Source organism: Lactuca virosa, chromosome 5 (assembly GCF_052849685.1).
Source record: "Lactuca virosa cultivar CGN04683 chromosome 5, Lactuca_virosa_CGN04683_v6, whole genome shotgun sequence".
Taxonomy (NCBI): domain Eukaryota; kingdom Viridiplantae; phylum Streptophyta; class Magnoliopsida; order Asterales; family Asteraceae; genus Lactuca; species Lactuca virosa.
In genome coordinates, this window is record NC_136430.1 from 63,284,502 (window position 1) to 63,296,302 (window position 11,801).

Here is an 11,801-nt window from a genome sequence, read left to right on the forward strand (position 1 = left end):
TAGTTTCTTTGTGAATTAGTTACAAAATACGATAGTAATATATAAGTAAATTACCTTAACCAAGTATGGTAATTTCATATCGTTAATTTGAATAATTTCAATTAATTGTCTGTATAAGTAATTAAATTAAAGACCAATAGATACTATATAAAATTCATACTGAAAAACTACAATGGGACTTTTTTTTTTTCTAATATTAAGACCACATTTTCGTCCCCAAACCCTTTGAAAATTTTCATTATATTAATCACACAGATGAAATGGAAAAATTAAATAAAATATTAAAAATCAGAATATTTAAGAATTGTTTTTGAAAATTTTCAAAAAAAATGGAGAAAATCAAACCTCACGTGTGTGTTTTACACATCAAATTTAACAACACGATTGTGGAGGCGGGAATCGTCTACGAGTTGTGGCTGGTTGTATCATGCCGATCATCACCGCCACCGCCGCTGCGGTGGTGAGACTGAGATTCAGACCCACTCGCCGTAGGTTCAGATAACCCTGGACCGAATATTGGCCGATAAGGATTTAATCCAGCAAGCATGTTCAATTGCCCTTCACTATAACAACCACTACCACCACCACCACCACCATTGTTACCGCCGATTCCCGCTCCTAGTTGTTGACTAGGCAGAAGCGCGACGGGTGTCGGAAAATTCATAAAATGTAAGCCACTTGAAACCGTTCCTCTATACACAGCAGCACTGTTATTTACGTTCGGAAAAGTCCAGATAGGGTCGCCGTTCATGACTTGGTGTTGGTTAGGATTAGAGACCATCCAAAAGTTCGCCGGAATCGATGGGTGACTAGCCGCCATCGCTCCGGCGCTTGACTGCATCAAATAGTTTCCCATCTGTTGTTGGTGTTGTGACGATAAATCCAGCTCCATCGGAGGCCGTCGTTTCCTTCCCATTCCCTCCTCCATCTCTGATAACTCGACCGTATTATCCCTCATTTCTTGCTTCGCTTGTAACATCTGATTCAGATTCATCGTCGACCCAAAACTCAAAAGATTAGATGAAGAATTCTCCGATGGAGATAACCCAATTCCAGGAAAAAGATTCCTCCTTTGTGGGAGAGTGAAATTCGGCTTGAAATAAGTGGATCGTAGCTGCGACGGAACCGACATACTTGACCCAGAACTCCGGAGTGAGATATTGAGTGAAGTAAAGTTCGCCGGGATAGTACCAGTTCCGGTGGCTGCGATGACGGAAGGTTCAGCCTGTTGCAGGAGCCACTCAATGGTTTCACCGTCAGACTTGTGTCCAAGCTCACGGGTAAGCTGGAAAACCCTTGCGGCACATAAAGCCGGCATACGGATACGGCGGCCGCGGCCATCGACCTTTGTATGCCGATCTTTGGTGGATGTTCTCTTGGGGGGTTGTTTCTTTGAAGGCTCGGCGGAGGAAGTGGTGGCGGTGGTTATAATTTGCATATTAGAGGTGTTGGATCTAAGCCCAGGGTTTAGATTAGTGTCGGCGGAGATGGCAAGAGAAGGGTATGCAGCAGTGCCGGAGGAGGAGCAGCTGGCAGCTTCATCGTCTTTCTTTTCAAGTAGTTTAAAAGGGAAGTTTGGGCGATGGTGGAAGTGATCATCACCACCATCCATGATCGCATGAACTTACAATACACGCACTAAAACCCACAAGAAACACACACACACACACTGTGTGTCTTCACTTATGTGAACCGAAATACTGAATTAGGGTTTTGTGGGTATTAAATTCTTTCTCTTTCAAAAACATGAACAGTCTCTCTCTTGAAATGTTGAATATTGAAATTGTTTCGCATTTGATTTTTGTAGAGATACGTGGGAAGATAAGGAAGGAGGGCAAGCTTTAAGCAACAAAGACAATGAGTGGGAATTATATGGGTGAGCTTTAAAAAGCAAAAACAAATACAAATTGAAATGGAAACGAAAAGAGTATCTATTTGGTGTATAAAGTATCAGTCAACCTACAATTTTAGTCCTTCGACTTGAAAACGATTGCTGTTATCATAGAAACACACAAATGGTTAATGGCATACGTACGTACTTAGTTATGACTTATGAGAACTTCTAGAACGGTACTATTAAAATGTTTGCATACATATGTCCATTATTGGTAACATATCTATATATAGGTCTTGTTTTTACAACTACGTGTAACTTCAAAATTAAAGTTTGTGGGATTAAGCGTAGATTTTTTTTAAAAGACTTAATCCACAAATAATAATCACTAAGCCACACTTTGATAGTGGTATCTTTTTCTTTGTCAAGCTAAAAATTGCATTAAGCCATTAGCAAGTTGCTAGAGCAGGGAAAACGTTATAGAGGTTGTAAAGCTTCACCTTGGTGGTGGTATCTATAAGGATACAACATAACATGCACATTTTGCAAGCCTAATCACACAATAACCATATTTTAATATTATTAAAAAAATAACATAACTATTTAATTTCGTTCAAAAAATTAAGAGTTTTGAACTCAATTATTACTTTCGAACACAATAGTTCTGGTTCCCTCTGCTTAAAGGTATGTGATTTTAAAAAACTAACACTACTTTGAAAATGTTTTTGGAATTTTTTTTTGTAAATAACAAGTTCAAAACTTGTAAATGTTTATTGATTTTGTTTTTGTTTGAGCTATAAACTATTCTCCTATCTATCCAATTTTTGGTGGTACAATTTTTTTCATGATCGGAAATCATGAACAATGTTCAAAATCGTGAGCTTGTTCGAAAATCATTGGCAATAACATGTTTGAGAATCAGGAAAATATTCGCAAAATGAATAACATGTTCGAAAATAAAGATGTATCGTTTTTACTAATCTTCAATACAAGTTTATGTTTGAGTAATCATCAAACCAAGAGAATAAAAGACGGCCACTTAGCTATACAAGTCTATTACAAGATAACATTTAGTTGAAGATAAAGACGAGATGTATGCCAGCATCCTTCACTACTAGAAAAATGGCTTTTCTTGACAGACATTGTGTGTCATAAATACCTATACATGACTGAAAAATGTATGTCATTGAAATATTAAAGTATAAAGAGGAAAATAATATCTCAACATTATCTGATGTTTTTCATTAATTAACATGTGCATTATACATAGTCAAATCATTGTTATTAGTCTTCCACAATTATCTCAATAGTTAGCTGTAATCTTATGTATAAGTACCTGTATAGACCTCGTTGTATACATCAAAAAGTGAAAATACAAAATCTATTCATATTCTTCTCTGTTTCTCTAAATGGTATCAGAGCAAGGCTCTGCACCAAATACGCCTCCTTCATCTCCCAAAGAGTCAATGATGTCTGGTGATACAAATTCTTCTCTCGTCACCAATCTAAAAGGCAATCTAACGATTGTAACCTTCCCTTCTACACTCAAACTCACATCCACAAATTACCTAGGGTGGAAAACAAAGGTAAAAGCTCTCCTCCAAGGTCTCGATCTCTATCGATTTATTGGTGGAACCCACCTTGCCCTAGAACCATCTACTGGCCCAGATGGATCGATTGTTCCCCACAAAGACTACAACAACTGGTTCCGCCAAGACCGACTATTGTTTGGTGCTCTAGTTGGAAGCCTATCACCACCGATCGTACCCCTTAGCACGAACGCAACCTCATCTTGAGAGGCATGGCAAACCCTAGCCGCAACTTATGCATCGCCTTCAAGAGGTCACATCAAACAATTGCAATACCGACTCAAACAACTCACACAAACATCTGATCAATCAATCACTGATTATATGCAGAACGTAAAGACTGTGGTTGATGAACTTGCAATCCTTGGAAAGAAATTGGACCCTGAAGACATCACTGATGCTGTTCTTAACGGGTTAGATCAAACAACCTACAAACCAATACTCGATGCATTTCATGCAAGAGATTCTCTTATTTCCTTCAATGAGTTGCACGAAAAGATGTATAACCAGGAACTAGCACTTGCACAACAGGCAACATCAGCAAGCTTTCACCAACCAACATCTGTTTTCTATGCCAGTCATCAATCAAACCGGAAATCTTGGCCACCCCGCCAAGACAATATTGGAGCTGGCTTGCTTCCTACCCCATCAAAACAAAACCCTCAAGCAGCTGGGCAACGCCCCTTTCTTGGAAAATGCCAATGGTGTCACAACAAGGGACATTCTCTCAGCAACTGTTTTACCTTTAAGAAATTATTTCCAAACACATATGTCCCTTCTCCTAACCGAAATTTACAGGTAAAAGGTGCTCAAGCTCATATGATGGCTCCACAGCAGGTCTCTTCATCAACAAACACCAACTGGCTCTTTGACAGTGGTGCAACTTTCCATGCCACAAACGATCTGAACAATCTGTCCATCCATGCTCCATACGATGGCACCGAAGAACTAGTCATTGGAGATGGTTCGTGTTTAAAAATCTCTCATATTGGCTCAACTGTAATTCAGACACCACACACACCACTAATTCTCAATTTTGTTCTCTATGTTCCATCTCTCTCTCGAAATATTATTTCAATCTCTCGCTTATGTCTTGACAACAAATTCCTAATAGAGTTTTATTCGTTTGTTTTTGTCATCAAGGACCTGGCATCCAAAACCCCCTTGTTCAAGGGCACGGCAGTCAAAGGAATGTATGAGCCGCGCTCATCCTTATCTCCTCAACTTTTCGCTATGCATCAAACTAATCCAACTACATGGCATCATCGATTAGGGCACCCACAAAATAAAGTCTTCAAACAGTTGTCTTCTGTTCTTTCTTTCAATTCCAGTTTACATAACAATTGTAATTCTTGTCAAATCAATAAAAGTCATCGTTTGCCTTTTCATGAATCGTCTATAACCTCCAATGCTCCTCTAGATATTATTTTCTCAGATGTTTGGTGTTCCCCTGTAGAATCGTATGATCACTACAAATACTACATAATTTTTGTTGATCATTTTTCCAAATATATTTGGATCTACCCAATGAAAAAGAAGTCTGAATCTCTCACTATCTTCACCCGTTTTCAATTACTTGTTGAAATTTTTTTTAACACCAAAATCAAACAACTCTTCTCAGATAATGGTGGAGAATATATTAAGCTTCGTTCTCACCTATCTTCCTCTGGTATTTCCCACCTCACATCCCCACCACATACCCCTCAACATAATGGGTACGCTGAAAGACGACACAGACATATAGTAGAAACTGGTCTGGATCTCTTATCTCATGCAAATATTCCTGTTACCTTCTGGCCATTTGCCTTTGCAACAGCTGCATACCTGATCAACCGACTTCCTACTTCCACTCTACACAACTTATCACCTTTCCGCTGCCTTTTCCAAAAGGAACCAAATTATTCAAAACTTAAAAGTTTTGGTTGTTTATGTTATCCATGGCTGAGACCCTATGCACCACACAAACTTCACCCCAAATCCACCCCAGGTATCTTCGCCGGCTACTCCCCAACTCAAAGTGCGTACTACACTTATGACCCATCATCCTCAAAATTATTCACTTCCAGACATGTCAGCTTTGTAGAAAATGAATTTTCTTTCAAAAAATTATCTGCTACAAACACACTCTCCCCCACAGTAAACTTACACGAATGGCTCCCTCTATCCCTTCCTATTATAGACACTACCACATCAAATACCAATAACCCACCCATACCCCCCACTTCTGCTCCTGCCATCACTCCTCTTTCCTCACCTGTATCTACTCCCACCTCACATCTCTCAACCCCCTCATCAGATAGCAATACCAGCTCAACTACCGAAAATATACCCACTCCATCACCTCCCACCAAAATGACAACACGTCCAAACCCGAAACCAACCACACGATATTTCAATTCCAACTTCGAATTATATACATCCACCACATCCAACTCAGCTGAACCTATAAATATTTCTCAATCCCTCAAAACCCTTCATGGATAAATGCCATGCAAGAATAATTCAACGCCTTAGAACGAAATCAAACATGGACACTTGTTCCCTCCTCACATGCGCAAAACCTTGTAGGTTGTAAATGGGTCTACCGAACCAAATACAAATCAGATGGCTCTATAGAACGACTAAAAACCCACCTTGTTGCCAAGGGTTTTCATCAAAGACCTGGAATTGACTACCGGGAAACCTTCAGTCCTGCTCTTAAACCTGCTACCCTTCGTTTAGTGCTTTCTCTAGCAACATCTCACAACTGGTCCCTTAGACAACTCGCTAAAAACAATGCTTTCCTACAAGGAAACCTTCATGAGAATGTCTACATGTCCCAACCCCCTGGATTTGTCAACCCCTCCCTTCCACACCATGTCTGCAAACTCAACAAGGCCATATATGGCCTACGCCAAGCCTCGCGGGCATGGTACGATGAACTCAAATCACATCTTCTTACCCTGGGTTTCAAACCAACTATCTCAGACTCGTCTCTTTTCATTCTCAACACAACATCCTCTTATATTCTAGTTCTTGTGTATGTAGATGACATCATAGTAACTGGTCCATCCCCGCTTCATCTCTCCAAATTTATTAGTCATCTCGCTAACAAGTTCTCCTTAAAGGATCTTGGTTCTCTTTCCTATTTCTTAGGCATCGAGGTCATCCCTCAATCTCACAGTTTACTTCTTTCTCAAAGGAAATATATCCTAGATATTCTCACTCGAGCCAAAATAAGTGATTGCAAACCAATCTCCACTCCAATAACTAGCTCTGCTCCCTTCACCCTTAAAGGTGGAACACCTCATCCATCACCTACTGAATACAGAACATTGGTTGGAGCATTACAATATCTATCTCTTACAAGACCATACATATCCTTCACGGTGAATCGTTTGTCACAGTTCATGCACGCACCAACGTCTCTTCATTGGATAGCACTGAAACGCTTGCTCAGGTATCTTCATGGAACTTTACATCATGACCTATTTCTGCAGCGTAACTCTCCTCTAAATCCTCATGCCTTCACCGATGCTGACTGGGCTGGTGACAAAGACAATTATCGGAGCACAACAGGCTATATTTTTTTACCTAGGTGCTAATCCAATCTCATGGAGCTCCAAAAGACAAAGTACTCTTGCAAGAAGTTCCACAGAAGCCGTGTTTCGAGCTGTTGCTTCCACAAAAACAGAGGTCCAATGGCTTACCTCTCTTTTAAGTGAGCTTGGTTTTTTTTCTACAACCACCCCTACCATCTACTGTGACAACTTAAGTGCAACCTCCTATTCGGCAAATCCTGTTTTCCATTCACGCATGAAACATCTAGCTTTAGATTTCCATTTCGTTCGAGAAAAAGTCCAACAAGGAACTCTCAGAGTCCAACATATTGCCGGGGATGATCAGTTGGCAGATGCACTTACCAAACCCTTGCTACGACCTCGATTTCACTATCTCATTTCCAATATTGGCCTTCTCTCCGGATCGTCCATCTTGCGGGAGCGTATTAAAGTATAAAGAGGAAAATAATATCTCAACATTATCTGATGTTTTTCATTAATTAACACGTGCATTATACATAGTCAAATCATTGTTATTAGTCTTCCACAGTTATCTCAATAGTTAGCTGTAATCTCATGTATAAGTACCTGTATAGACCTCGTTGTATACATCAAAAAGTGAAAATACAAAATCTATTCATATTCTTCTCTGTTTCTCTAAATGAAAGCCATGTCATAATTGAAAATGACAGGCATTTGGCCTGTCATAAATATTTAAGACAGACCTTCATGACCTACAATTATGGCAGACATACACGACACACATTTTCGACATATATTTACGACTGACTTTGTATGTCGTAATTTGTAACTTGTTTCTAATGCTCAACGGACATTTTATGACATATTTTGTACGTCATTACGTCACACACACACACACACACACATATATATATATATATATATATATATATATATATATATCAAACTAAAATACACATTTAATGTCTCATAATGCAAACTAAAATATCATACATACCCAAAAAAGACAATCCATTACACAAACCATAGTGTCAAATTCAAAACTATGTTCCAAATTCATCAAAAACTAATTGTCAAATACATATAGCCCAAGTTTTCATACACCTTATCGAGCTTCAATTGTGTATCAACATTGACAGGCCTGGTACTACTAGCACCTGATGGTCACTGTAAAAACCCAAAACCAAATTAAAATTAAGACAAATAATTGTCCCTTTTCTTTTTCTAAATATTTTTTGTTTTTCTTATTAAAGCATTTTACTTTTATATTATAAATTTATCATCTTAATTTTATATTCTAACTTTAAATTATAATTGAACACGCTACAAAAGACGTGAATGCCCTTTAACGGAGAAAGGCCAACAAAGCTTACTCAGTCATGTCCCATTTTAGTTTATTACAATGGAATCAAGGTTGGTATGAAATGGTTCTTACATTCAATTTAAATAATGTTGTTTGGCCTGTTGGAATGGAATCGACCATTCTTAAAGGAATGTGATTCCTTTCATTTTGTTCAATTTCATTCCATAGTTTTGGGTTGTTTCTTTTCATTCCAAGATGAAATGGAAAGGAATAAAACATTGCAAAACGACCCATTACGCAACTTTTAATGAATGAACCATTGCGAAAAAGTAAATTTTTTTTCCAAAGTCAAATCTATAAAGTATGTTGTTATTTCTTGCATTTTCACCAAAAAAAGGGCCTAAATGCAAGAAATTGCAACTTACTTCTATTTCTTCCAATGCTCAAGTTAAAAAAAAATGAAATGAAATGGCATGAGGCTCACCTTTAAACCATTGTAATATGTTTTAACAACATGAAGAGATGGAGTAATATTACGAGTTTGCATCAGATCCCATACCATACTAGAACCCTCCACCCTGTAAACAGAAAAATTAATACAATAACAAACAATTGAAAACAATAAAAAAAATCTTGCTTACATTTTCACCAACTGCTGCAAGAAAGAGCGCATTGCTCGTTGATGACACCAAATTAATGCCATATTATAATTAATTTCCTTCTGAATCAATAAAAACATAAAAAGTAGTGATTTATTAGAAAAGCATTATAAAAAAAATCAACTATATATACATGGGGCAACATCATCAGTAATTTACCAGTTTGTCAAGAGCAACTTGCATACCCTTGGGTGTTAGCAAATTTTGTTTTCTTTTTTTTCTGAAGCTTTGTAGCCTCACTATAAGCTCTTTCACATAAGTTCTTTGATAGTTCTCCATCTTCAACCTTCATTAAGCCAACTAAAACTGTTGTTGCATGCTCCCTTACTTGTGAATATATATAATAATATATATTTTTTTCAATATATATAATGAGGGTGTTTTAGTCTTCTAATAAGAAATCAATGATAGAAATGAATTCCTTCCAGCCTCCCCTAGAAATGAAAAAATCTATCAAACATGGAATTCCAAGGATTTTATGCATTTGTCAACCAACCATGCCATAGAATAGAATCTTGAATTCCAATTCCGTCGGATCCACATCACCATGATTTCCATAATTTTATGCATAGCAATACACATAAACAAGGTGAAGTCCACATACCACATTAGGCATTTCTTTCTTTTTGTTGAGGAACTATAGAGTATTCAAGCATGATCCTATGTCACATTCTAAAAAAAGAAAAAAAATAGATATATAAATATAGATGAAGTGATAACCACTTTTCTATATTTTCCCATTACTACAATATCAAAGTTTTATTAGCATAAACTATATATTGAGAGTATAGATATTTCTACAATGTACCAGTATATTCAGCAAGTGCAGTAAGTGAAATCGAACTTGTCCTTATAACTTCTTTGTTGCATATGCATTTATGCCTAAATATTAAACAATAAATCTTAGATTAGTTGTAATTTATTACCATTTAATTACTTTGTCTATGTAAATCATCACCTGTTGACAATACGATTTACTATTGGCTGAACAAATACAAGAATCCTGCAATTTTTAAATGTGTTGTCAATAATTTAGCCTGAAATCTGAATAATACATGAAAATTAATAAACTAAGATAAAAGTTAATTTGTTACTTGACGCAATGGTCTCAAGGCAGGGGTATATAGGTCATTGCAAACACAAATTGCCTGTAAATAAAGACAACCCATGTGTATTAAATAAATAAGAAAGACTAAATCATGGAATAACCACATAACTACATAAGTAAATTGGTCTTACAGGTCTTAAAACTGGAGTATCCTTTCTCTTCGTCTTTGAGGACGTCTTACCTGATTGTTCAGTTTAACAAAATTTTCTGTCCCACTATCAGATCTCGTATGCATCTATAATTGTAAGCCATATAAACATACTTGTGTGAAAAACTGAAAAAAATAATAATAATAAAGCGATATATTAGGAGATTAAATGTGTATATTAGGTTAAATAAAAGCATGATTTACCATCATTAAAATTACATCCACTGCCCCTTTACCATCACCGGTGAGCTCCATCAATTTCATTAACTATCTAAGAGAAAAAAAGGTTAATTTCAATAAATTACATTCTTACCCAGAATAGAAAATCATAATAGTATTGTGCGGTATAACCTACCCAACACTTTGGCATCGAATCAGCCATGACAGAGTTCATCTGAACCACATCAAGAATTTTGGTTTCAATTGTAGAGGATAACCTGTCATCACTAGTATTAATCTCCACCATACGATGTCCACAATGTCTAGCAGCCACATGTGCAAGTGTTGTTTTCCCAAGCCCTTGTGCACCACATAATAGAAGGATCTGCAACAATTGTTGTATGATATTGATAAGCTCTAGCAACAAGGATGATCATATTTGTTTTCTCCAAATATTTCACTACTAGATGTATAATCTTTGTTCCACCCAAAAACGTTCTTGCTAGAAACTTTCTTATGTTGAGAAACAGTGGAATGCCTTTTTAAAGCAAATAAAACATTGTCTGTTGTACTCTTGAGTTCAGACCCAAAAATAAGCTTTATGGTAAAAGCATCTAATTTTGAGAAAATAAAAAAGTATGGATTTTGATTGATCATCATATCAGCACCAATTGAAGGAGACATATTTCATTAAGCCATTCTACAGTGGCATAAAACAGAACCAAATTGCAAATCTGTCACATGCCTCACGAATTCTATCTTAAGTTCTTTAATAAGGAAAAAAGAATGGCAAGGCCCATTAATAAGATGTTAGACCCAAAACCTTTGAGTAAGATCATTGTAGGCTTAAAATGTTGAGATGTTTAAGACTAATACCTCAATTTGTAGAAACCCTAAATCACAATGTGGTTACGGTATTGCGTACAAGAGAAGAAGCCCTAAATTCTTCGGTCGATATCATTATGCGTAATTAGCGGCGGCAATGGCGAGTGGTGGAGTCGATTTTGAAATCACCGATGGTGAGTGGTCGGTCGATATCTCTGAGACTCTTCACGATGAATACGCCGAGCGATTAGTGTGATTGTTTGATGAATACACAGAGCGAGTCGATGAGGAAGGGAAAAGCTGGAGAGAGAAAGTTATAATCAATTTCAATTTTTATTTAATAAACACGATGGGGAAAAAAACGTAACGCGTGTTTTATTTAATTTTCTTTTTTAGACAGTACCAATCTACTGGATGCCTAGTTCTCAGTAGCAAATCAACAAATTTTTATTGAAATTTTTATAATAAACATTTTTTGTCTGTCATAACACAAGTGTTCGTCATAATTCTTCTGTCAAGGAAAGCCTTTTTCTAGTAGTGATTCGCCTAGTCTTGGTGTTGGTAGGACACCATGCAAAAGGTTATTGTTATTCATTGAGTGAATGATGTATCAGCCATCCTGCTACTCATTGACAGAATAACGAGCCCTTTCCCA

The 11,801-nt window shown here is 37.0% G+C and overlaps 1 protein-coding gene and 1 long non-coding RNA gene across 2 annotated transcripts; both read right to left on the reverse strand.

Annotated features, from left to right (window-relative positions):
• Positions 1 to 261: 261 nt before the first annotated feature.
• LOC145115542 (transcription factor TCP15-like) lies at positions 262 to 1,871 on the reverse strand. The gene has a single exon (XM_079051844.1). It carries the CDS (start codon positions 1,610 to 1,612, stop codon positions 404 to 406), a length of 1,209 nt encoding a protein of 402 aa, XP_078907970.1. The 5' UTR covers positions 1,613 to 1,871; the 3' UTR covers positions 262 to 403.
• Positions 1,872 to 10,183: 8,312 nt separating this feature from the next.
• Positions 10,184 to 11,435, reverse strand: LOC145112675 (uncharacterized). Its single transcript, XR_013710629.1, has 3 exons — positions 11,198 to 11,435; positions 10,518 to 10,706; positions 10,184 to 10,429 (listed from the first exon to the last, which is right to left on the reverse strand). It is a non-coding gene; the product is annotated as an uncharacterized LOC145112675 (long non-coding RNA).
• Between the last annotated feature and the right edge of the window lie 366 nt (positions 11,436 to 11,801).